Raw genomic sequence first — 26764 nt, 5'->3', positions numbered from 1 at the left:
CACTCGGTCTCTGTGTCCTATGAAGCATGAAGTCAGGAAGTTTTCCCAGAGACGACGTAACAGCATTTTGCTCGTGACCATCGATGACTGCTGACACTCTAATGAGATATTAAGTTTCCCAGTGCACTCCATATGGACGAGAATTTTGCTCATCTTTATCTTTATTTGGCCTCTGTCTCACCCCCTTTCTCTCTTCTCAATTTCCCTCAATTCTTCCCTCACAGCTCAGTGTCGCTACGCCCTGGGGATGGAGGACGGCACCATCCCAGACTCTGACATCACCGCCTCCAGCGCCTGGTCAGACTCCACTGAGGCCAAACACGGAAGGTGGGAAATAAATGTGACAAATTCATTAACTACACAGACTTCCATGGACACAAAAAGCCTGAAAATTGTAATTCTTCTCCCATGTTAACAGTAACTTGCCACAAGACTGAAAAATTACGAGTTTTCAGCAAAAGTTGTTTCACAGCATACTAACACAACTTGGGGTACACACTTACCTACATCACCACAGCCAAACAAAAGGTTCAATCACCAGCTCCAAATCTCCAGTGTTTCAGCTGAAAATTGTTTTTCATTTTTTGATAAATTGCATTGTGGTACAGTAATACTGTACTCTTGAAAAGTTAACAATTGCAGTACCGACAGTTTAGTCACAGTCAAGATGATCTTATTTAAGCAACAGCAGTCTTGTGGTTTACATTTTTCTGTTTTTTTGGGATGTGATTTTGGGAAAGAGATTTCAGAAGCGATATTCCTTTCATTCCTGGCAGTCACTGAGTTGTTGTTGTGAGTCATCTGCAGACAGCAGACATTACCATGCGATGACAGTGCAACATTGACATAAATTAAAACAGACTTGATGCTCACTGTGATGGATTATATAAGTCAACTAACTTCCATGAATGGTCTGTTTCATTTTCACACCATATTGAGATGAATTGAAAAAATTAGATGCCTGAAGAGTGGAATCGATTTTCCAAAACTGTAATACAGAGCAAAAGTCTGGTTTGAGAGCAAACACACCAACTAGTGTTGATGGACAATGTATATCATTAGTAGCAAATAGTTTAACCCATGCAAATCACAGGTATGGCACTGTTGACCTCGGTTCACTTTTTCTTTTTAAGCCATCTTTTGAGAAAGCTACTATGGGACTTGGTTGCTACTTAATAGGGTAGATTTAATAGCCTGGATCCAGTCCTCTGAATTGTCGCCAACATCTCTGATTTATCCAGTAAATCATATGCAGTATAGTGTATTAGGTGTAACGAAATAGCAATTTGTTCTGATTATCAGACTACATTATTGACGTTTTCTTTGGATGGTCAGGATGCCATTTCATATGCCCTTTAAAAGAGCTGCTTTAACATAATATACTTGTTGTGATGCTGTGCATCAAGGATTATTCCAATATTTCTAAACCTAGGCTGCATTTTGCCATCTTTTAGTGGGGGTGGTTAATGAGAACAAAAGTGTTCAGAATCAGTCCAAGAATGAGCATGTACGTTATAACTGGTATCCACAAAAAGGCTGCAGTGATTAAACCCAGGCATTTGTCCACTGACATGCCCTGATCTTATGCAGCAACATTACAAAGTTAGAAAGTTACAGACACGTGTGACGTAGAGTTGAATAAAATTTCTTAGTGGTACTACAGAGAGTGTAGTTTATTGTTATTTAGACGGTTAAAAAAGCAATTGTTTGTGTTGGGCATTTGCAAACTGTCCAACAAACTGATGCAGCCCCTTCACAAAGCTTTCACTGACTACGTTTGGGGGACAGGGACACACAGCTATTAATGCATCAGATGTATGACAACACTCTTGCGGACTACTGCCATTCAAAAGAAATCTGTGAAGGTTATTTGGATGACCTGGCATCATTACACATCAAAGCCAGTAATATGTACATAGTATCCGTTGAGATAAAACTGATCCTTTCCACAGTGCTGACAGACACTTATAGTATCAATTGTCTTTTTTTTGGGCTGTGGACAAATACACCATATGATTACGCTGAAGTCGTTTCATGGTTCTCGCTCAGTAGAGCACCAGTCCCTAACGTTTTTGTCCCTATTCATCATTTAAATGCAAAAAGAAGGAGAGATTTGACACAGGTTAAAAAAACAAAAAACAGGCATTATCCTTGAAGTCAAGCATGTCTACAGGTACAGGTACAGGTATATTCTAGTGTTCATTCAATGTGGACCATTTTGTTTGTCTACATGCCTTATTTTCATCCCGCTGGCACCATTCTAAAGTAATTTTAGGAGCTCTATTAGATCACTGTAGAAATGAGCAAGTGTGTGTGTGTGTGCGCGTGTGAGTGTCTCTTCATGAAACCCATTTGGTAATTATGTTACCACCCTGTCTGTCTGGCAGTGATGTTAGATTCCTGAGAGCCAGGATCAGACCTGCAACATGCTCCATCCACGTGTAACAGCATACGCAGGATCATGTGTGTTTTCGCCTTCATTTGTCTCCATCAGTCAGTTGGGCTGGGTCTTTTGGCTGAGGGTCTAACCATGTGGAAATGATTATTAGTCTAAGTTCTTTTTAAGACACATCAGGGGCACCCTGACAGAGGGAGGGAGATATAGAGGGAGCAGCGAATGTAAAGTTTTTTCAAAAAAGAAAAAGAAAACAAGTGAGAGGTGGATTGGTGCACTGGCGTGCTGAAAGCTGAGGAGAAATTAATTTGAAAACAGGTTTTGGGGGAGGGCAGTGTGTGAGGGGAGGGATGCAGCACTGTTTTTCCCCCTCACTGTTATTACTCTTTGACCATGAAATATCAGTAGAAGGTCTGAGCGAGTGGGGAAAAGATGGAGGGAATGAGTGATTTGAAAACGGTGGGAGAGGAATGAAGGGTTGGCTGGTATCTAGGTAGACAGCAAAAAACAGGCACAGAGAAAAACTAGTTACTTGGCAGCATGAACCTGTGTAATGTTAACCCTGCTGGCTGGTGCATTGTATTCTGATCTCTGCCCAGCCTTCCTCTCTTCTCATCCTCTTCTCCCTCTGTCACAGGATCACTAATGTGTTGATATCATCTTGTGGTTCTCAGTTGAATGATCTCACCCACTGAGGGGAGATTGGGATTGATTAAAATCCAAGCGCCACTGTCAGTGTGACCGAGTTGATATAGTGATTTGTTTTGGTGGTCTGAGCAGCAGCTTTCATTTTGAGAGGAGCCCCAAAGTGGTCAGAGCTCGGTTGTGGCCTGGCGCCTGTTCCAAAGCTCCTCATACAAGCCGCTCCAGCGTCACTGAAACGCAGCCAAGAGTGCGGTCTTCATGTGGCCAATATGTGGTGCTAGTATGAACTTTTCTCCTCAAGCAGGATTTAGGAAGGTCACGCTGAGTGAAAATCTTTGGTGTGCGTGTGTGGTCGTGGCAGAGCGGAGGAGCTGTGTGTAAAGATTGGTCCTGACGTTGTACACCAGATCTTGTTGTGAGGTTTGAAGAATGCGGAGGGGCTAGTAATTTTCACCGTGCTCCTTTCATCTTGTTTCCACTCTTCATGAGCCGTTCTTTCTATTTTTTAATCAGTCTGCAGTCTTTCTCTCTCTCTGTGTCTTAAGACATTGCTAGTGCTTTCTGATTTTCTGCTGTTTTATCTGTCAGACAGCATGGCCCTATTGATATGTGAACATTTGGCTTCTGCGGAATCCGATATGTGCTATGGTGGTGGAGGAGTATTGGTCTGTTTGTGTTGAATTCTCACTTGTATCTCTGCATGCTGCCGGCACTGAGGGTTTTGATGTATCTGCGCGTGAATGTTTGGGTGTGAGACTGGGATTTAGTGAATATTTTAGTTCTTAGTTTTTTCTTAACATTAATATTGCTCTCTGCGTTTCTCAGGTTGAGTACTGGAGAGGGAGATGGAGCGTGGTGTCCAGCAGGAGCTGTCTTCCCCAGTGGATCAGAATACCTTCAGGTCAGATGCTCCGTCTGCTCTGCCTTTCTAATCAGAGCCCAGTACAACCTCTGCATAGTTATGTTGAAAGAAAAGAAAGAATAACATTTGATGTTTTTATTTGATGATTATTAAATTGATATTTATGCTATGTTCAAGACATTTGTTACCATAATAATACAAGCTTAATTCACTCAAGATCTTGTTTTGGAGAGATCTTAAAGCAGCCGTGTAACATTGATGAGAACTAAAGTAGAGAGAAGCGTTCCTGTTTTGTTTAAAAACTGAATACAAAAATTGTGTGTTGATGATTTTTTGTTCTTTAACTTTAGTCACAGCCAGGCTAGATTCCACCACATTTCGTTTGCTAAGCTAAGCTAACAGCTGTACATGTAAGGATGGTATTGATCCTCTCATATACCTCAGCACAAAGTCAATAAGTGTTTGTTTTTTAGCTCTTACCATATTGTGTATATGTGACACTTCCAGCCTTTGGTATAGGTTTTGTGTGTATCTCAGTATAATAATTTCTATTTTTGTGTATGACACGTGTTATGATAATATATTACCTGTAGATTGACCTGCACAAACTCCACTTCCTGGCTCTGGTTGGTACCCAGGGTCGCCATGCCGACGGGCATGGTCAGGAGTTTGCGCGAAGTTATCGGCTCCGCTACTCCAGAGATGGGCTGAAATGGATCACCTGGAAGGACCGCTGGGGCCAAGAAGTAAGATCACTTCCTCCCCTTGATTACAGCAGAACCACTGCCTCTTTCACCTCTGTACACACATGGAGGAAAGTAACAGTTTGAAAGTTTGAGGTATCAACATAAGGAGCATACAGCTGAAGGTGATTCTCCATTATTGATTAGAAACGGCTCAATATCCCGGGGGCTGTTGAGCATAAATGTTGTGTTAATCACAGCTGACTGTATTATTCATCTGCATTTGATTTACTTATTATTCATTTGGAAGTGGTGCCGTTTGGAATTATGCCAGATAAACATTGTCTAATAATGTTCCTGTTCAGGCAAGAGCAGCCTTTACTGCCTGCAATGATTCCCTTTACCTTATGCTGATAAAGGCACTTCGTATTCTGGTTGGAAAATGTCCAATATTTTCTTTTGTGATAAGTCTCTGCTCTGTTATGCACCACTATCACATGATAGTGTGGGAATCCAGACCTCCAACAAGCAGTGTTTAATGAAGGGGTCATTCTTACTTCCCACTGTCAGTTTTTATTTTAAACCTTATATTGACACAATGAATATTCAGAAATTGCGAGCCAGTGTAAATCTTCAAGTTGAGGCTTCTCCTACAAAAACTGCCTGAGGCTTACACAATAAAATCAGTCTTTCTGTGCACCTTTGTATGTTAAATAAAAAGTTCAGTCAGTTCAGTAAAGCTCTTCTCAGATTAATAGAATTTGAAGACACATGCTGAATAAAAAGTCAAAGCCTTCAGGCAGGATTTACTCAACCCTACCTTTTAACAGCAGGGAGAAGTCTTGTACTGTGTGATTGAATATCTGTGCTTCTCTCCCCTAGGTGGTGTCCGGTAATGAGAACACATACGATGTTGTGCTGAAAGACCTTGGCCCTCCCATTGTGGCCCGCATGGTGCGCTTCTACCCGCTAGCTGACCGAGTTATGAGCGTTTGCCTTCGGGTGGAGCTCTATGGTTGTCTGTGGAACGGTAAGTGTGCGTGAGACGTGAAGAGACAATGCAAAGTCCCTTGCTTCTGTAGTGTCCTAGCTATTCCTTTGGTCTGTATATTCTGAAGAGTTCCCCCAGGTTTACTCACATGGCAAAGGCGACTGAGTTTGCTATACAGATTTCATCCTCTATCAGATGGTAGTAATTACTTGCCATACATCCCAGGCATCGAGTTAAGGCATTACATCAAATTTACAGCCTTGGTGAGATTTTACCCAGATAAAAGAAGCCTTGCACTGATTAATTGTGTTGGTCTCCACTGACTAACTGAGTATTTATGACCGGCTCACCTCTGCCTGTAAATCAGAGCTGTCACTGAAGGACCCAGTTCCCAGTCTGTGTCTTCAGAGAGACCATCCCTCTAAAATATGTTCCACTGCGGTTTCTGACGTGCTGCAACTCAGTTCGTCTACAGGCCAGAGATTATGCAGAAGCTACAAAATATCAAGTTTTGTACACATTTGGCCTCTCGTCTCATATCAGTTTGTACAGAGGCTGTCCTTAGTGTGTTTATTGTTTAGTATTCAGTTTGAACTTGCTTGACCCTCATGCACTCTCATGCTGGTAATCACGTATAATCCACAGACATTTATGTGCAGAAAGATAATACTACATACATACTTAAACGTTCTGGGAAGAATAGTTTATTATTGGGAGCAGAGCAGTGGGCTGTAGTCAGTGTTGCTGACGTCACCTCGCTTCTCAAGGCTGATTAGCTGTATATTAGAGCAGAGAGGTTTGAGTTTCTCTGGTTAATGGTGGCTGGGAGAGAAGTCGACCTCTTGGTTTGTTTTACCACTTAAAAACCAGCTGTATCCGCTTCCCTGCAGCCTTGATTTCTGCTGAATGTTGGCTCAGTAAACGTGTAGCCGTTCTACAAGATGAAAAACTTTAAAGAATAGTCACATAGGCAGCATGTGTCTTGAAATTTAAATTAAACATGTTTTGTTTCAACAACTTCATGAATAGTATTGATTTTTTTTTCCATTCTTCTTTGTCTCTCAGATGGGTTGAAAGCTTACACAGCTCCCGTGGGTCACGTCATGCACTTGCCCGGCATGCCGGTCTATCTGAACGACTCCACCTACGATGGGAGCACAGAGCAAGGGTAAGATATTCAGCTGCTCTAGGCATCCTTACCATTTTCATTTTTATGTATGAGCAGGCATCCCATTTCCATAAATTCCCTTAAACTCCTGGATTTTGTTTAATGCTAATGTGCAGACGTGGCCTTGTTGTGAATTACAACACGGCTGTGGTAAATGTGATCATGATAGCGATTCACAAATGTTACAGTCAGGAATGTGTGTTGAAATGTGGCTCAATCAATGGAATACCAAAAGCGTCTCCGCAGTGCTCATCACATCTGTCAGAGCTGAACTGGGGTCTCAGCCAAATCCTTTCTTGAAAGTTTATGCTGTCTGCCTAATCGAAAGGGAATGACATTATTTTTTTTAGTTGCTCAGGGATTTGAGGCGTGTTTCCTGGCTATAAAGTTTTGGCAGGCAGCAATGGAGGGGTGAACCAGGATTTGGTGGGAAGGGAGGGGGCGGGGGGGGTCCACACTTACATGGGCTGTGCAGTTAATGGGGCTGAACTGTTTTGCTTGAGGGTGAGCTAGCACTTTTGATGTTATCCAGACGTGTTTGTTACAGATGTGTGTGCGAGGGCTTATATGACTGGAAGTGGGGGGACCTGTTTGGTGACCCTGTGTTCTTGCTTTGTGTCTGTGGAGATGTTTGTGGATGAAACAGAGGGAGAGTAAAATGCAGTGTGCATGTGTGTGTGCAAGCTTGTTTGCATGTGAAATACATATGTACACATGTAAGTAGAAAGTGATAATAGCACAGCCTCCAGCGTTATTTGTGTACAGAACCACATGTTAACCCATGCTGTGTTTGTGTGTGCAGGATGCAATTTGGAGGTCTGGGTCAGCTGTGTGATGGCGTCCTGGGACAAGATGACTTTATACAAACCAAGGAGCTGAGGGTGTGGCCTGGATACGACTACTTGGGCTGGAGCCGGGAAGCCCTTGGGCAAGGGAGCGTGGATATCGAGTTCCACTTTGAGAAACCGCGTGTCTTCCACAACATGCAGGTAGGCGCTGAAAGTTGTGTTTTTGTGTTGCGTGTAAATGATTTTGAGGGGGTGATGCAAGACGGTGTTATCCGGCTGATATCTCAGATAGCAATGTTCCCTCTAATTTTTCATGTGTCTGGGCATACACAAAAACTCTGTGAGTACACTGTGGACCACTGTGAGCAACATCACACGTGCACGCTGGGGCCACACACCAGTATCACACCTGTCCAAAACCTGAGATCATAGCAAGTTACATAGTTTATCAAAAGAATCCCATTATAGCAGTAATTTTTTACCTATATATTATATTCATCTATTTATTGCGCATAGTGCTGTCTGTGATGTGTGTGTGTTGCTTGTATGTCTTTATGCCACTGTCAAAGACAATTTTCCATTTTATGTAAGTTTTATGGACATTAAAGAAGTCTAAGTCTAACTGTATAAATGAATATAAAACAATAGAAAGCAGAACATTCCTCTTGTAATAGCGCAATAAGAAAAGTTCAAACAGAAAGTTTGAGGAAAAGTTGTAGCTTTGTTGTCTTCTGGTATCTTCTTCACAAGCAACAGTACCTCGACCAATGAGATGAGCAGGATTCCCGCTGTCAGCTTATTGGTCACAGTTTACCGTAAATGTTCCTATAAAGCGCCTTGTTACTCATTAATTACATTGACATTTTACACGCTACTTTTGATTCTCACGGTAATACGGGACAAAGTGCGTCCTGTTTCAGCTCAATACGGGACGCGTACTTTTGTTTCTAAATACGGAACGATTCTGTTTTTCAAGGGACTGTTGGCAACCCCAAGTTTTGCAGAGCAGACCTTTCTCTCTCGAAAAAGAAAAATCTTACCCAGTGTCACCGCTGGTTCTTTGTTTGCACACACTCCGACAGCCATTCCATCTTAAAAGAACCACATTTAATTTTTACTTTGTCTTGGTGAGTGGATGCGCCACTGCCTTAACTCCGCCGCACTGTTAGCTAACCTGCAAAACACCGGCGCCGCGGTGGATATGGGGGGGCACGTACTGTCATGATTGGCAGCGTAAGTGAACCGCATCATACCATTGGCTGGACAGCTGTCACTCACTGAGTTACATTGCAAAATGGTACATAAACAAATAATTTACTTGTTTAATTTATTTACAGTTCATGTTGGATTTTTTTATGCGCTGCATAGATTTTCTTGTGCGCGGAGAACGTGCGAGCAGTGCGCGATTGCGCAAGCGCGCAGCTTAGAGGGAACATTGTCAGATAGCATTAACAATTAAAACTGGGATACTCAAGCACCGTAGCTCAGTTCATACACAGTCAGATGATGTGGAATACATTCAGTCTTTCATCCCAAATGAGATCGTTGTGTTGTTGCGTGTGAATGATTGTGAGAGGGATTGCTCTGGAATCACACAACACAATGCATAGCTTAAGGACAGAGCTACCTTGTTGTTGTCTAGTGAAGCATCATTTCTTCATACATCACTTTCTCTTTTAAGAGGAGGCCATCTTGATAAGGATTTGAAGCAGTTTGAAGCATAGTATAATTCAGCATATAAGACATTTCTTTAACTTTTATAGCTGTGTAAATTTAAGAGATTCCTTAATATATGCCCTTGTCATATAAAGACACCTAAGATGAATAAATAATTATTTGTTAATAATACATTGGTTTCTGGTGTGTGGTTGATTTGATTTAAGAGTTTCATCAGCTTAAAACAAGAACGTCCTTGTGGCAGAACATAAGGCATCTCATCAAGCTGCTCAGAAATTCCTCTAGTTCCAAACAACACAACCTCTAACACTCCCTTCAACAGTATGGTTATGCGTGTGTTTACCTCGTTTTTTTAACAGCACTAACTTTGTTAGTCTGCCATCTCAGGAAACAGCATTTGACTCAAATAGCTTTGGAGCCATTTAATTAGTCTGAATGTACCATTGTTTATTATGGGACAGTGCATCTGTGCTCGTCTCTCTGGGAGCCACCAAGTTTCATCACAGTCTGTTTGTGCGTCTATGTGGCTTTTGGGGTTAGTTTGTGGAGCAATGAGGGGGATAATGATGTGAAGCAACCGAGTTTGAATTATAACTGTGTTGTCTTGGAGGTGGGTTGGAATGTCGGTTTGGGTGAGATGCACCCTATACATGTGCATATTTAAAAACCACTATCTCTAGATTATCTTATAGTCAGTCATTTTTAATTTTCTGAAAGTTCTCATGGAAATTTAAAACATGTGGAAGCTCTTGTTTTTATCTTCTTGTGCTCATTGTTAATCTAATGTACCTCGTTATGTTTTAAACGTTTTAAATCCCTCCCAGTGGTATTTCTTGTGTTTTTCCTGTCTTTTCCCTGGTGGTTTTCCCACATTAACCTAAGTTGACATACGCCATTATGCAGACCTGGTCGAGCGGATGTTTCAGACACACAGGTCAAATAAATAAAAAGTAGGAACCTGAACCTGGTTGTGGCTTGCCACGTCTGTGTAGGCTAGAGTTCCTTAACCTGTGCCTAATCATACTCCCAAAGGGAAATCTGCTCTTTAACCTTTTGTCAGTCATAAACTGCCCTCCCCTCTCCTTTGACAGAGTGAGGACACATTCTGATCTGCTTTTGTAAAGCTCCGGTTCTGTCCTTTGGGAATTTTTGTGGAACATTTTTGTAAGTGCATGTGAAACCAAACAAAAAGATCACAGAGAATCCTTAATGTAGGTTAGATTTATGATGAAAAGGGAAACATAATGAATGCAGTGCATCAAGCTTTCTGCGTGTTATTGAAGCAGTATTCCCTGAAGGAGTAGTACATTTCCTTAGTTCTGTTGACTTATACGAACCACACCACTACCACCAACGTATAGTACATAAACACACACTCCATTTTGTCCCCTTACATATAGAAACACTTGCAAGTCAAATGAGCATCTAGTCCAGCTGTTCATCCTGTGTGTGTGTGTGTATAAACATATGGATTAGGTTAAAGGGGCTGGCCCTGCTGTGTGTGAGGTTGAGAGCTAACTTCTCTAACCCTGCACCAACTCTACTTTATTTGAGGAAAAAAAACTATCACCTCCTCCTTAATTTTCTATCTCTCTGATCTATAGTTTTGACCTCTCACTTGCCCACTTATAAACCCTCCATCCCTGTCTCTTGCCCTCAAGTTCCTCTTTCTCCTTCCAGCCACAATGATGCCTCATATGTTAGACACGCTTTTATGGATTTTTCTCTCTTTGGCCTTTCCCTGCTTGTAAGAACAGGAAAGATATATCCACTGCTCTCTTCTATTAGACATCTTTCATACACTTTCTTTTCTTCCATCCTTTATCTCCTCTCCTGTGTTATATTTTTGTTCATTTGCAGTGCTGTTCAGCTTTAAGTCGTGCCAAAGCAATTATGGCTGAACAGGAAAAGAATGTGTCATTAATTTTGTGTGTTAATTTAATCTCTTCCTGTTTCTCCACAAGTAATGAATGGTAAAGGCCCCAGAGTGTTCCAGGTTTTTGCACAAGGGTTTAGCTAATTCACTTGTGAATGTTGCTGATGGATATTCTAACTAATTACAACCTCTTTTAACTGTCCTCCGTCTTTTCCCTTCTCTGCTCTGGCACACTCGTCTCCTTCCTGTAGGTGCACAGTAACAACCGCCACACACAGGGCGTGCGAGTCTTCAGCAAAGTGGAGTGTCTTTTTAAGCCTGGTATTCTCCTGCCCTGGTCCTCTCCTGCCCTCACCTTGCCTGTGCCCCTTGAGGATCTAAAGGACCCCTCTTCACGACCCATCTCTCTTCCACTCGGCGGCCGGCCCGCACAGATCCTCCGCTGCAAATTCTACTTCGCAGACCGCTGGCTGCTCATCAGCGAAATATCCTTCCTCTCTGGTAGGACACAGAAATGAAGTGGTCAGGTTTTCATCTGTGTATTATGTGCTCCAGCAGCTCAGAGAGGCAGTTTTGCTTCGATAGAAGTTTTGCACTTGTGTCACATATATCCTAGCAACTATGTCTTGCACTATCCAGGAAGACTAGCATAGATTAGGCTTTTCCTGAATAACAGCTAAATATCGATGGTAAATGCAGATAAACCTGTAGAAGATTGGTGTAATGTGAAAGCAAGCCACTGATGAGTTAGATTTGTTTCCATACAGAATCATATTCAGAAAGTAGAACAGAATAAGTCTGAACAGAAGGCAATTTGACTTACTCAAAATAGCATGACATCAAGCATGACATTCTATAAATAAACAGGCCGACTATGAACATGAGTATGAGTATTTACGTCCTTCTAAATAATTTTTTTTTTTTATCAGAATTCAAAATGGCTGTTTATCCCCCATCTGCAATTTTGTGTTCACTGTCTTCACGAATACGAGCTGAAACAAAACCTTGTAGCAAACAGTCCTGATAAATGACTGATTTAAAGTCAGATAGAGGCCTGCTCCGTTCTCTCACTGAGATTACTGTGACTAATTAAACTGTCCTCTCTGGTCAGAAACACCGTCAGTTGTAGTGTGATAAGAATCAGTAAGGTGCTGTGTAATGCAGGTGGCTGAAATGACTTGACCTAGCAGTGGTCTGACACGTCTGGTAGCTGGACTGCTGCCAGATAATAGGTAATAAATGAGACACAAGAACTCTCATACCAGTTCACTAGTCAAGGTCCTCACACTGGCAGTAAGCATGAGAGCCGTGGACTGAACTCTGCGCTACCAAAACTACTAAATCCTCCAGCTGCATGTCCTTTTAATAGTTAGAGCTGACTCATTATCTGCTTCTTGTCGGTGAAGATTCTCAGTTATCCAGATGTACCAGGACATGGGTGGATGTTTGGCACCAATTGCATCAACTTGGCTGCCAGTGGCAAACTGTTAGTGAGTGAAATATCCTGCAGGCTGAAGTTATAAGTCAGGCTGTGACCCAGACAGAAAGTCAGTTTATGTCCATGACCTGTCTCCGACATTAGGTCTAAATAAACATTTGGTTCTCATTCAGTCTGCATTCAATAACTGTGTCCTCACTGCTGTCTGCTTTCAGAAACTCCCTCCACCTCTCCTGTGTGCTCTTGTATTATCATGTAGTTGTACATGCACTGCAAAACAGGGTAGTTGGCTAGTGTGCAAACAAAACAGCAATTGTTAGTAAGCCACCTAACTTGGGTTAATGATTTAATGCAATCAGTCATCTCAGTCAATAAGAAACAGATCAGTTCCCAGCCAAAAACAACCTAATTAGGCATCCTGAAATGAATAGCCTTTGTCTGGAAACATGGCCAGCTGTGACCACAGTCGTTGTTGCTCAACAGCTGAAGACTACCAGAAGGTGTGTTATGTTGCATAAAACCCCCAAAACACATAAAACATGATTTATTTTCATTAAATTGCCCTCTCCTCTCTCTCTCTTTCTCCTTATCCAGAGCCATTTGAGGAGGATGTTACAGACACTCATTCATTTCCTCCTAATCTTCCCGAGCTTCCTGGCACCAGTTCTTCTCCTCCTCCCGTTAACCTTACCTCCTCTGCTCCCACATCAAACCACAGCTCCTCCAACCACACTGCCAGGCCTTCTGGTGAGTCTTTCTCTTCTTCTCTCCCTCTTTATACTCCTACTCTTTAACCCCACATGATATTATCCTCTCCTTCTTTCATCAACCGCCATGCTGGCTCTTCTACCCTCTATACTGCTCTCTCCAGCCCTTTTTAATTCCCCTGTTCTCTCTCTGTCATCGCCTCTTGTCTCTGTGCCCATCTCTGTTTCCCTAGCTGTGAGGAGTGTGAGCATGTCGGCAGTGTGTCTATGCCTTGTGTCTGAAGCAGAACCAAAGGCGGGCAGTGCCAAAGGAGGCCCATGTCTGACTAGCCTCCCTCTATCTAAAGCTCTGCCTGAAGCTAAATTAATGCCAGAAGGTTATCTTACAGATTTCTTTGCACTCGGAAATTTGGCTTAAAATTGAAGGTCAAATGTCTTAATTTAATATCCTTATTAAGTATTATTATCTTCACAATCTGTCCTTTAAGAAGTTGGCGGGAACGTTTAGTTTTTTTTCTTAGTTTTGTTTTTTTGCACAGCCATGCTCTACACAATCCTCTCTCCTCATCACTCTCTTTGGAGTCCTTACCACTTCTCCTCTCACCCATTCCTCCTTTGTCCATCACTCGCTCCTCTAGAACCCCCTACCACCTCTACCTTCATGATGGACACCACTGGTAACTGGACGCTGTCAGGTGAGAGAGAAAAAGAAGAGGCTCTGGGTATGGGCAGAAGGAGGGGAGCTAGCTCCATCTGCTTTGGCATTCCTCCAGAATCTTAAAACTGTCCCCCTGCTCAGTAGAGAGCATGAAGTATAATGGAGGAGGGATTACAGGAGCCGGCTTTGGCACTGGGCTCTGTCCCCTGGGTTGGAAGACATACAGCTCTAAGAAAAAACACACTAACATAGCTATAGTAAATTATATTCATGTACAATAACTACATGGCTTCCTGTGGTCTCTCAAACTGCATGTTTTTTCAGGGCCTGGCTCTAGACTATGTAGCTAAACAATAACAGGCTTTTTAAAAGGCTGGAAATGGCTTTCTGTGGCGTGTATGCTGCTTTGTCCTTGTTATTGCCTGTGGTTGAACGGCTTTGTTTGGGTTTATTTACAACCTGCATGGTGTTGAACTAACATAGAGAGAGAGAGAGAGAGAGAGGGAGAGAGAGAGAGAGAGAGAGAGAGAGGGAAAGAAAGTTATCTTCTGTTTTGACAATGTAATGTATAAATGTGTATGCATTAGTGCATATAATGTTTATGTTGAAATATGTGCACACATAAATACATCTCTTATAGCGTGTGCGTCTTATTCCTTTGACTTTCTGAGCTTAGCTACTTTTTCCAAACTGTCATTTATTCTGTAAAACGATTTTAAGAGTTTGTTTATGGTTTAGTTTACACTAAAGTACACAGAGGAAACCCTTTCATCACTCATTCAAATAACATGCCACTTTTGACCTTCAAAGGAGAAAAATAACTGGATGCTTCTGATTAATAGTTGACTACAAAGCTGGTGAGAAGCAAAACTGTGTTGACATATTGTTCTCAAAGTAGAAAGCTCCGAGAAACTCTGTGGTATGAGTGGGCATGCTAAATACACTCACGCACAAACATGCCTGATGTAACATTGTTGGTGTGTGTGTGTGTGTGATCCCAGTGAGTGTGTGACTGTGCTGAGAGGACTAATGCTTACAGTCATGGACATGGATTACCTGCCATCGGAGTTCACGCACACAAACCCACATATCAAGACTGAGCTTTGCATTGTTATCGACACACATAACACCAGGCAAACAAATAGCAGCAGGTTTCTGACAATCAATTAAACATTTCAACCTCTGTTTGCCTTTTCAAGGGCCAGAATTTGCTGCGGTTACTCCAAGGCCAGGGGTTCCTGTAGCCAAAGATGACAGCAGTAATACAGCTATTCTGATTGGCTGCCTGGTGGGCATCATCTTACTGCTGTTGGCGGTCATAGCTGTCATTCTTTGGAGGCAGTATTGGAAGAAGATACTGGGCAAGGTGAGTTCACACTGAGATCATATGCAATGTTTAGTTTAATCTTTAAGCTGTTCCTGCAGGCATTTGGTTCTCTTTGGCAGCCCTGAAGGCTGAGCTCATGCACACTTTTTCTTATTTACCCCTAGTAGTATCTCTGCACTGAGTATTTGTTTTTTATTCACTAAAATATTGGAACATATGTTTCTTCAATTGCCTCCATGGTGCAGAGGAACTAAAATTAACAAAAATTTTGAAGCTTGTTTTTTACAAGGCTCCGTATATTGTTCTCTTTTTCAGTGTGACTACTTTATACACAATAAATTGTCGTAAGATAGACATTTTTTCTTGTGTGATTAAGCTGAACTGTTCCTTTAACCCGTTTAAATGATTGATAGCAGCCTTAGGTAACAACTGCCAGTCCTTTGGCAGAGTACCACCATCTCCAGCAACTCCATCTGGAGGTGTCATGGGAATCCTTTTACATTTACTGCCAATTGCTCAAGGATGGCAGTCTGTTTCTACAGTTTGATCTCACATCTGTTTTATACTACCTGTATTTAACTGAATCTTCTGCCAATCCAGGCACAAGGTAGTCTGTCCAGTGATGAGCTGCGAGTTCACCTATCTGTCCCGTCGGACAACGTGGTGATCAACAACACACACAGCTACTCGAGCCGCTACCAGCGTATCCACACTTTTCCTGACGACCGCGACCATGACAGAGAGGGAGAGGGAGAGTATCAGGAGCCCAGCGCTCTGCTTCGACCAAGAGATCAAAGAGACAGCACAGGTAAGTTATAAACATGTACCTGTACAGTTATGTAGTGCACTATTTCTATACTTTAGAGGTTATGTCATTGTTTCTATTTTAGGTGAGAGGTTCAGGCCAAAAAATAAATTAATTTGCATTTAATATTATGGCTTGATTAAGAACATGAGCAGCATGATATACAACATGCAGTAAAACATGTCAACTATGTGGGAACATAGATTCAACCACACACACATCTGGTGCAGAATCTGTGGAAAATGTGACGCAACACAATCTTCCATATCTAAAGTATTTAAATATCTACAAATATGTATGTGGTTTGTAAATCACTCTGTTTGCATGTCTATCATGGCGCCTTTGCAAACTCTGTTTGCTGATCATATCCATAAGCAAATTCATTTGGAGAGAGAAACAGCAGGAGAAAAAAAGTGGTGTGCATATCAAGAAAACAATGGTAATACAACATTGCAAACAAAAGTAAATCAAACCAAACGCCCTGCAAGGAATTGTGCCTTCAAGAAGATGCACAGCTCAGAGGAGGCACAAAAGAGCTATTGTTCTGAGAAAAGGGAAGAAAAGGGAAAGAGGGAGGAGAAAAAGAAGAGTAAAGAAAGAAAAGGCATTCCTTTGCTTTCATTGTACCCCAGGAGGTCTGCATGCCGTCTTTATTGGGCAACTGTGTGAGTTTGAAATAACATGAGTAACAGAAACATTATTTCATCCATGGGATCTTGTTATGTTTGGTTGTGTTAACTTGCCTGTTCTTGTGATACTTTTCTGTTTTTTGCACCATGTGGCCATGCAACCCCTCCCCACCCCTTGTATTGTAATGAATACTCTAACAGTGCCCTGCTAATGGATTTTATTTAGTTTGGTTGTGTGTATTTTGTGTTCCAACCTGTATGATCCATATTGTGATGCCTGTGTGTGCCCCACTTCTTCCTGTGCGTCTTTGTGTGTGTGTGTTTATGTGTATGTGCCCTCCAAGCCTTGCTGTTAAACAATCCAGGCTATCACCTGCTTCTACCAGATCAGAGAAAAGGGCAGAGAGCCCTAGTCGTCCCCAGCTCCTCACAGGCTCAGGAAAAGAGCCTCAATGTGCCGCAGGGTAAGAGACCTCAGACTGGGCCAACACAGTCAGGAGGGGCCCTGCAACACCACGTTCCTACCTTTCTATGTCTTCCTGGGCCGGGACAGTAGAAGTGGTCTTTGAGCTAGCACACAACAAGTCTGAGTAGATTGTCTTGCATGTGTTTGACTTTCATCATCCCTCCTGTTACTTACATAAAGTTTCACTCACCAGTTAAATAACGATTTGCTTTGTTTGAAGGGATAGTTTGGCTCTTGGGGAATCATAAACACTGTTACCAGAGACAGGCAATTTAAGAACAGTGAGCTGAGCTAAGCTGAAATGATGGCAGTGACAGTTGGTCGTTCGGTCCACCACTGTTTTCCAGACTGAAATATCTGCTTCATAGATAACCATTTATATTTGTTGACCCCTGGGATTTAATTTAGCACCACCGGACGGTCTAAGTCGGCATTTGTCAGATTAAATGTTCATGAACCTAAAGTTTAGCTTTGATATTTTCTCCAGATTCTCATCGTTCCTTAATGATTTATCTTACCAACTTTAGTGATCCCCTAACGTTTTGTGTCAAATGTCAGTTATTGGATGGTTTGCAGTGGTTCCTAGTCTGTGTTAAATTAGTCTTTTAGAGGTGTTCAAAGCGATACATGTTACTTCATGTTATTCATGATACATCCATACCATTGATGACAAAATTAACAAAATATACCTAAGCTGAGATGATATGATAAATGTAATGTGAATAAACAGACCAGAGGAAGCCGCAACATGAAACGTGCTCACAAATTTGTAATCATGCTTGACTGTTAATAAATGAAGGCCCAGTCTCCTGGAAGATGAACAACCTTATCCTGGTAGATCAATGCTGCCGTCAGCTGTTCACAGGACTATCATCTGATCATTTGATACAGTAAATAATCTTGTACCAGATCCAAATGACTGCTTATATAGACAAAGCTCCCTTTGTTTTGGCACACTGTGTAATACTGTATTAGGTATATTTTAATACAGTTAGTATTTTATGTATTTTTGAAAGCTTTGGAAAGTGTGTACAAAAAGTTTTATTGTTGTTTAAATAAATTTCCCCCAAATTCAGACTGTCCCTTTAAAACAAGTTGTCAAACTTTATGATTTATGATCTTATTTTGTAATCCATACATTCCATTAAAACAAAAATCTGTGCTTTTCTTCCTCTCTGTCTGCCTCTTCCTCCTCTCTCCAGCTTGTGGTTTGGACTTGGACATGGAGAAGGGTTTCCCTCCTACACAGGAGGAGCCTCCACCCTACCCTGGGTCACCTCCTTACCCCTCCCTCTCTCCACCTGTGTCCCCCCCACTGCCTCCCAGCGTCCCACACTATGCTGAGGCAGACATTGTGAGTTTGCAAGGTGTGAGTGGTAACAACACCTATGCGGTGCCTGCCTTGACCTCTTCAAGCCCTGGAGCCGATGCTGCACCCCTGCCGGAGCTGCCACGCCACTATCTCATCTTCAAGGAGAAACTTGGAGAGGGGCAGTTTGGAGAGGTGAGGAATGTTTCCTGTATCTAAAACAAAGTTAAACACAGATGATTGGACTGATTTTAGTTTTCTTGAAGATGTTTAACCAGTCATCCAAGTGGCCTCTTCAGTTCTAAAGAAGTGCTGGGGAGTTTTGGGGTAACTCCCTTTGGCTCACATAACTAGTGTCTGTTAGCGACCCAAGATACCACCCAGATCAATCTGAATAACACCTCCAATTGCAGCAGATTTGCACCAAAAAACACAAACAAGTCATGTCAAACCATGACCTGAATACATTTTCACAGACGCACTGTGTGTGCTTGGAAGGGAGCAAGTGCTTTAACAATGACTGTATTTGTTCTGTGAAAGGTGCACCTGTGTGAAATCGAGAATCCGCAGGACCTTCCAAACTTGGAGTTCCCCTTCAATGTGAGAAAAGGTCGCCCTCTTCTGGTAGCTGTGAAGATACTACGGCCAGACGCCTCCAAGAATGCCAGGTCTGTAACATAATACTTAACTCTGCCTGGCTCCAACATGATTCACAGTTTTTCTTTCTTTTTTTCTTTCTGTTATTACAGTTCATCTCCTCTTACTCATGTGTTACTCATACTTACTCATTTAACTGAAGCGTTCACACTGATCACCTTTCAGCTCAGTATTATATTCAGTATTGTATTCTTCTCTCTGTTTTGCACAGTACAATGCCATTATTGTATAACAGTTAAGAGCAGTATGCTCATAATGCTCTAATTATTATTATTAACACAGCAGAATACTGTTTAATTTTAAGGTTTTTGGTCAGACCAAAGATATGCCTCATATATGTATATATTATAGCAAATAGGTAATACCTGTTGTTACTTAAATATCCAGAAAAGTTAGAGCAGAGATTTCCAATACTTTCTCATGTTTAAGCTCTGGTTTGGCCCCTCAGCCAAACATCTGGGTCTCTGTAGTTTTCTAGATGTTTGACTCTTTTCACCAGCTCCTTGTTTTCTTTGGTGCTTTGAGAGTTTCGCACTGAGCAGGCTTCTTTCCACAGGTTTATATGGGCAGTTAGTGAGGGCTGAAGCAACACAAACATATTGATCAGCAAAACAAATCAATGCGGAGAAAAACACAGACCGAGTTGTTGATTCTTAGAGCGCTCATCGCTCGCTTGACTCCATGGTAACATTAAAATGTTAACAATGCTTTAATATTTTAGTGTGTTGTTTTTACATTAGCCAGAGAAGAAACACAGATTCTACATTTTTCTCCTTTATCGTTATTTCATCTCCTCCTTAAAATCTTCTCTTTAGGATCTCAGTTTCTCTGATGTTTTACGTGTTTCCTTCTCACCCTGTTAGGAACGACTTCCTGAAAGAAGTTAAGATCCTTTCTCGCTTAAAGGACCCGAACATCATCCGGCTGCTGGGAGTGTGTGTGAGCAGTGATCCTCTCTGCATGGTCACCGAGTACATGGAGTGTGGAGACTTGAACCAGTACCTGTCACACAGGGTGCTATTGGACAAAACTGGGCCTTCACACAACACTCCCACCATCAGGTAACACATGCAAACAAATGTACGAACAAAGAGAAAAATAAACAGGAACTTAATATCTGTTTTTATTCACTGTTTCCCAGTTACCCCGCGCTCATCGCTATGGCCAGTCAGATTGCATCAGGTATGAAGTTCCTCTCATCACTCAACTTTGTGCACCGGGATCTGGCGACACGCAACTGTCTGGTCGGGGGTGAGAGGGGTGAGAGCGGAGAGGATCGAGGTGGCGAACGTCACATCAAGATAGCCGACTTTGGTATGAGCAGAAACTTGTACGCTGGCGACTACTACAGGATCCAGGGCAGAGCTGTGCTGCCAATACGCTGGATGGCTTGGGAGTGCATACTCATGGTGAGAGGACAGGAGTGTGTGCATCTGATGGTGTGTGATGCTTGCAATAATTCATTTGTTCTGCAAATCTGACACGGATTCTAACAAATATGGACATTAAAAGCAATTGTACAAATTGATGCACACAAAACCTCAGAACTTTCTTGATGACACACTGATATGTATAAAAATCCACTGGTAATAATTTTGGATGGAGACTGTGATGATTAAATGCGCGTCGCTGTATATTCTCAGGGCAAGTTCACCACGGCCAGCGATGTGTGGGCGTTCGGGGTCACTCTGTGGGAGATGCTGAGCGTTTGTCAGGAGCAGCCCTACTCCAACCTCACTGATGAGCAAGTCATCGACAACGCTGGGGAGTTCTTCAGGGACCATGGCAGACAGGTACACCACGCATGAACACAGCCTTACTGTACTGAGTTATCTGCAGCTTGGTGTAAAACAGTTATTTTATGTTCAAAACATAACTCTGATGGACAATAAGTTGAAGTTTTTTGAGTTTTTTTATTGTATTACATAGTGTAATATATTCTACTGAAAGCAAAGCAGCAAATTCTTCAGTGACTGCGTTGATGAAATCAGAGGCCCTCCAGTGGGTTGTCTGGCTGCTGTTGAAGTCATTTAGTAGAATTAAACTGTGTGTATTTAAGGAGTTCAAATAATATCACCAATGACACATCAAAATTAAAATTCATTATATCATATAAATTCTCTCACCCCCATACACATTTCCTTACTGTCTCTCCTACAGGTATATCTGAGCAAGCCAGCCATTTGTCCACAGGGTCTCTACGAGCTCATGTTGAGCTGCTGGAACAGGGACTGCAAGCTGCGTCCATCCTTCGCTTACATCCACTCCTTTCTTACTGAGGACGCCATGAACATGGTGTGAAGAGAGAACACAACAATGAGAAAGGAAACACTAAAGAGGGAAAACATCTCGTATGTTCATGAATCTTTTCTGGAGCGGTGGTGTGGTGGAGGTTGCACACACAGGGCAGATGAAAAGGAAGAGTGGGTTGCTCGCTTTTATATTTTTTGGGTGGACAGGGCTGAGAGACCGCTGGTTCGGTTTTATTTCCACATCAGCCCCCAAAGACAAAACTAACCCTAGCTTTCGATAGGTAACAGACAGGGCTTTCACAGTGGTTGGTGGTGGGTGCAGTCTGCATAGGGATTTTCTATTTTCTCAGATTCTTAACAATCAAAGTGGGGTTGTTTAAGTGTTGATTAAGTTGTAGAGTTAACGAAGCAGGAAACTGCCGAGGCTCAATCGAACAAAATACTCTGTACCTGAACCTTAGCAAACTAGAAAATTAACAGTCATAATGCCTAATGGCGTCTCAAATGCTACACCAAACAGGTGAGGTGCACATGTGCTGTGAACCCATGACAGACAAACTTTGAACAGGACACCTGTCGTCCAGACATGAAACAGCAGACACAGGGATAGTCTTGGTATTTATAGTATGTACAGGCTACTGCACACATTGTAATCAATTGAAATTCGTCCCAGCTACAGCCCCTGATCACCCAGTTCAATTCTCCTTAACAAGTGTTAAGTTACACGTGGCAGATCTTACCATGTGTATTCCTTTTATTTCAGCCCCTGGTCCCTACAGTGACCCACATCCACAGTTGATTTTGTGGACTAATGTGAAATAATGTGGACCAGACAACAGCAGCCCCCTTTTCTGCAAAGTGAATAGTTTGCTCTCAAGCACCAACCCCTATCATAGTAAGAAACTACAGGAAGTATTTGAATTCCCTCTTTAAGTCACAGAGAACTCTATACTTGGTGCCAAATGGATTTCTCAAACCAGAGAAAAATGGCACGGAAGAGGAGTCGGCTGCTGCTGCCGATGAGATGTGACCCACAAGCAGAGAGGTGATACTGCTGGCAGAGGCCGCAGATAGGACATTTTCAGATACACCTACTCAGGTGTTGCTGATTTTTTAAAATCTTTATTTTTTTGTATCTGGCTGTGACTCAGTCACAAATGATATATGTAAAATTCCACAACCAGCTGCACTTTAAACCCTACATGCATATCCCCAGCTATGATGGAACTCTTCTCTGTGATAGGCCTGAATGATGATTCCTGTCGTCGTGAATTCTCATGCAATTTTCAGGTATTTGCCAAGAGAGCTCAGAGTGCATTACAGAGGCAGGGCAAAATCTGTTTGCCTTTATTAAACCTCTCCAATAAGGCATTGCCAAACCATTAGATGTAAAATATTATTTAAAAGAAAGTGGAATGGCATCATTGTATGACTTTTTTTTGTTTTGTTCAACTGTTGAGACATGTTTACTTATCTTGTTCATCCAAATTCATCACTGTCATTTAAGACAAAATACACAGTTATGGCATTGATCAAACTGGAAATGCTGGGATTCCTCATTTTGTGTGAATGTCAATGTCAACCTCTGCATTGTTCCACGATAGTGCATTAAGCTTACCACGGTAGAGTCAACGCATCTACCTTACTGACTGTACAGCACTGTAAATCAGTTCTGAGATGATGAAGATTATAAAGTAAAACATGTTTACTGATGGTTGTGCCATTTGAGTCATTTTTGATACACTGTAGTTCAACTAATCCCATATTTTTATATATACTGTACCTACTTAGACTCTCCTTGATGTCTGATTTTGTCCTTTTGTCTTTGGAGCAGAACATGTATGTACATATTTTAAAGGACAGAATTGTAATTTCTTTTACTAATATATAGAAACTCTGTTACATTTGGGGTCTTCTGTGTCTCTGTAGAACGCTTGCTACCTTGATGCTATCGTAATTCATTGTGTTGTCTATTTTTGTAGATGTTTTAATAAAGTTAACCTTTTCAAATAAATCAAAGTGTGTTTAAATTAGACCTCAGTCACTAAAATTGAATGACTTTATAGAAAACAGGTATTTTCAATTATTAAATCATATTTTATTACCATTCTACAGATTATCCTGAATGTCACACATGTAGCCACTGTTCTAGCAAACTAGAATATGAAAAGTCATGAAGCCTAATGGCGTCTCAAATGCTACACCAAACAGGTGAGGTGCACATGTGCTGTGAACTCATGACAAACTCTGGACAGGACACCTGTCGTCCAGACATGAAACAGCAGACACAGGGATAGTCTTAGTGTTTATAGTATGTACAGGCTAATGCACACATTGTAATCGATCAAATTCATTCAGAACGGTCCCAGCTACAGCCCCTGATCGCCCAGTTCAATTATTCTCAACAAGTGTTAAGTGGTTATCCTGGAACTGACTGCTCCCTGGGAAGAGGCCCGTGAATGTAAGAGGGCCAAGTACACAGAGCTCAGAACGGAGTGCCGCAACGGCTGGAGGGCCCGCTGTGAGCCAATCGAGGTCGGGTGCCGAGGCTTTGCTGGCCATTCACTCTTCCGAACCCTCAAACTCCTTGGAGTGAAAGGACTGCAACTGAAGAGAGCCATCAGAAACATCCTGGAGGCTGCCGAGAGGGCCTCACGGTGGCTGTGGATCCGTAGGGGGGATCCGTGGAGCAACCCACCACTTGGACACAAGGACTGATCACCCCCGGCTGGGTCACTGGGGCGAAGGTGTATGAAGATTAAAACCCGAAACATCCTGTGACCTCGGTAATAATTTTGACCTTCACTGATGAAGTGTCCAAGTAGCACCAGAAAGTCTATTCAAACTCACACATGGCAGATGGCAAGCTTAGCTGTCAGCTCTTACCATGCTTTTTTCCTTTTATCTCAGCCCCCTTGTCCCTACAGTGACCCACATCCACAGCTGATTTTGCAGACTGATGTGAAATAATGTGGACCATGGAAGAGGAGTCGGCTGCTGCTGCCGATGAGATGTGACCCACAAGCAGAGAGACGATACTGCTGGCAGAGGCTGCAGATAAGACATTTTCAGATACACCTGCTCAGGTGGGGGATCTAACGCTAGCCACGATGATACAGACCGTCAGACAGTCAGAGGAAGTTGCAGCACAAGTGACCCTGCAGGGAGACACAATGAGATCATAACTGTCACACAATGCGACACTGGGCAAGCACATGTCACAATAGCAGGTCAGTGAATGAAGTCACAGAGGCTGAGAGAGCCAAGCAGACCTCATATTTCCTAGGTTCGGTGTGTGATACCCGTGAAAATAGTGAACAGTGGACTGTGCAGCTACATGTGTATTCCACTCCAATGAAATTCAAAATTGACACAGGAGCTGATGTCCCTGTCATAAGTGAGGACACTTTTTACACAGTCACTCCTGTGAGAACACTAGAACCACCTGACATTCCTCTGGACAGCCCCGGAGGTGAACTGTTGTGTCTGGGCCGTTTTGATGGCACAATCAGCCAAGAAAGGATTACCCATTCAAACCTTATCAGTGAGGATGAATCTGGTGAGGCGAGTAGATGAGGTAAAGCCCAACACCAGTCATCTGCAAGCTATAGAGAGCATGGTATTCTAAAAACTGAACCTGTCAAAATCGAGTTAAAGAATGATGCTGTACCATATGCTGTTCACACTGCACGCTATGTGCCGTTTCCCATGTTGTAGAAAGTCAAAGGCGAACTAAAAAGGATGGAGAACAATGGCGTCATCGAGCAGGTAATACAGCATAAAATACAATGGTGTGCACCCATGGTCCCAGTTCTGAAAAGGAACATAGCCGGAGCCAGGATCTGTGTAGATCTGACAAAACTGTCAGTAAAAAGGGAGCACTACATCCTGCCGACCCCCAATGAGATAACACCCAAGCTGAGTGGAGCAACAGTATTTTCATGCTACCAGCGGATTCTGGCAAATTCCACTACATCCAGACAGCTGCAGGCTAACAAGGTTTATAACACTGTTTGGCAGGTACTGTTTGAAGCGACTATCTTTTGGCATAACAAGTGCACCGGAGATCTTCCAGTTAAAGATGTTGAAGACTCTGGATGGACTACAAGGCGTGGAAGTTTTCATGGATGACATCCTAGTGTATGGGACCTCCATGGAGCAACATGATGCCCTGCTGGAAAGGGTGCTGCAGCGCGTCGAGTCAGTTGACTTGAAACTCGGAGAGAAATGCTCCCTCAGGCAGAGCCAACTTTCTGGGTCACCTTATTGACCAGTCAGGGGTCAGGCCAGACCCTGACAAAGTGGAGGCCTTTCAACAGCTGCCGCCGCCAGGAAATGTGCAGGAGCTAAGAGGAGTCCTTGGCATGGTAAATTATCTGGGAAGGTTCGTCCCAGCCCTTGCAGCAGTGGGGCAGCCATTGTACGAGCTCCTAAAGAGCAAGAACATCTGGATCTGGGGACACTCACAGCAGTCAGCTTTTGAGAACATTAAAAGGATGCTGACAAAAGCTCCAGTTCTGACCTTTTATGTCACAAGGCCCACAGCTGTGTCTGTCGATGCTAGCAGCTATGAACTGGGAGCTGTGCTACTCCAGCTCCTCTGCAAAGAGTGGAAGCCAGTAGCATACTGCTCCAGGCATCTCTCAGAGACTGAAACACGCTATGTCCAGATAGATAATGAGTGTCTGGCTGGAGTTTGGGCTTGTGAAATGATAAGCCGTTGCATCTTATAAACAACAGGAGCCTTGACAACGTCCCCTTGAGATGTCACTGTCTTTTAATGCGACTCATGAGGTACAAACCAGTGGCTGAATATGTGCCTGGAAAAACCCTCCTCATCGCTGACACCTTATCTAGAAGCCCACAAACCTACACAAAGGAAAAGACTGACACTGCTATGTAGCAGTGTAATACAGGGCATCTCAGTATCTCTTAGCAGAATGAAGAGCATCAGAACAGCCACAACAGCTGACAGCGACCTGATGTCTGCCTCATGAGAACTGAATGGCCAGAATATAATGGAAATGTGCCACTGAACATCCGAGCATACACGAAGGTGAAAAATGAGCTATCAGAGGCTGATGACTTGCTCATTCATGGTAACAGGATCGTTATTCCATGGTCACTAACATCCGACATCTTGAAAAAAAGAATTCATGGATATCAGGGACTAACTAAGTGTAGAGAGAGGGTGAAATCATCAGTTTGGTGGTCGGGACAGAACTCAAAAACACACTGATGTTGTGCCACACTTTCGAAAAACAAAAACGGGCCCAACAAAAGGAGCCGCTTATCTCTGCGCCTCTGCCTGATCATCCATGGAAAAGTATAGGTCTCGACCTCTGTGAACACAACAAAAACATCTACCTTGTCGTACCTGACTACTACTCACGGTTCCTCGAAGTGCACTCAGGTCATTCGGAGACTCAAA

General features: G+C 42.6%; 1 protein-coding gene across 1 annotated transcript in view; it reads left to right on the top strand.

The window, feature by feature from the left end:
* Window positions 1–23046, top strand: part of ddr1 (discoidin domain receptor tyrosine kinase 1) — a 35356-nt gene extending 12310 nt beyond the window's left edge. The window contains exons 3-20 of the mRNA XM_084556958.1: window positions 225–327; window positions 3866–3941; window positions 4496–4648; window positions 5468–5615; window positions 6642–6744; window positions 7547–7733; window positions 11337–11586; window positions 13118–13270; window positions 13869–13925; window positions 15088–15254; window positions 15816–16023; window positions 16994–17113; window positions 18318–18619; window positions 18965–19092; window positions 19945–20142; window positions 20223–20490; window positions 20725–20874; window positions 21242–23046. Coding sequence (XP_084413084.1) covers window positions 225–327; window positions 3866–3941; window positions 4496–4648; window positions 5468–5615; window positions 6642–6744; window positions 7547–7733; window positions 11337–11586; window positions 13118–13270; window positions 13869–13925; window positions 15088–15254; window positions 15816–16023; window positions 16994–17113; window positions 18318–18619; window positions 18965–19092; window positions 19945–20142; window positions 20223–20490; window positions 20725–20874; window positions 21242–21382 — 2912 coding nt within the window. The 3' untranslated portion in view covers window positions 21383–23046. The remainder of the gene's footprint in view (window positions 1–224; window positions 328–3865; window positions 3942–4495; window positions 4649–5467; window positions 5616–6641; window positions 6745–7546; window positions 7734–11336; window positions 11587–13117; window positions 13271–13868; window positions 13926–15087; window positions 15255–15815; window positions 16024–16993; window positions 17114–18317; window positions 18620–18964; window positions 19093–19944; window positions 20143–20222; window positions 20491–20724; window positions 20875–21241) is intronic.
* Window positions 23047–26764: the final 3718 nt, after the last annotated feature.

This window comes from Chelon labrosus (assembly GCF_963514085.1).
Source record: "Chelon labrosus genome assembly, chromosome: 12".
Lineage (NCBI taxonomy): Eukaryota > Metazoa > Chordata > Actinopteri > Mugiliformes > Mugilidae > Chelon > Chelon labrosus.
Note: the sequence above shows the minus strand (reverse complement) of the source record. Positions and strands in the feature narration are given on the sequence as shown.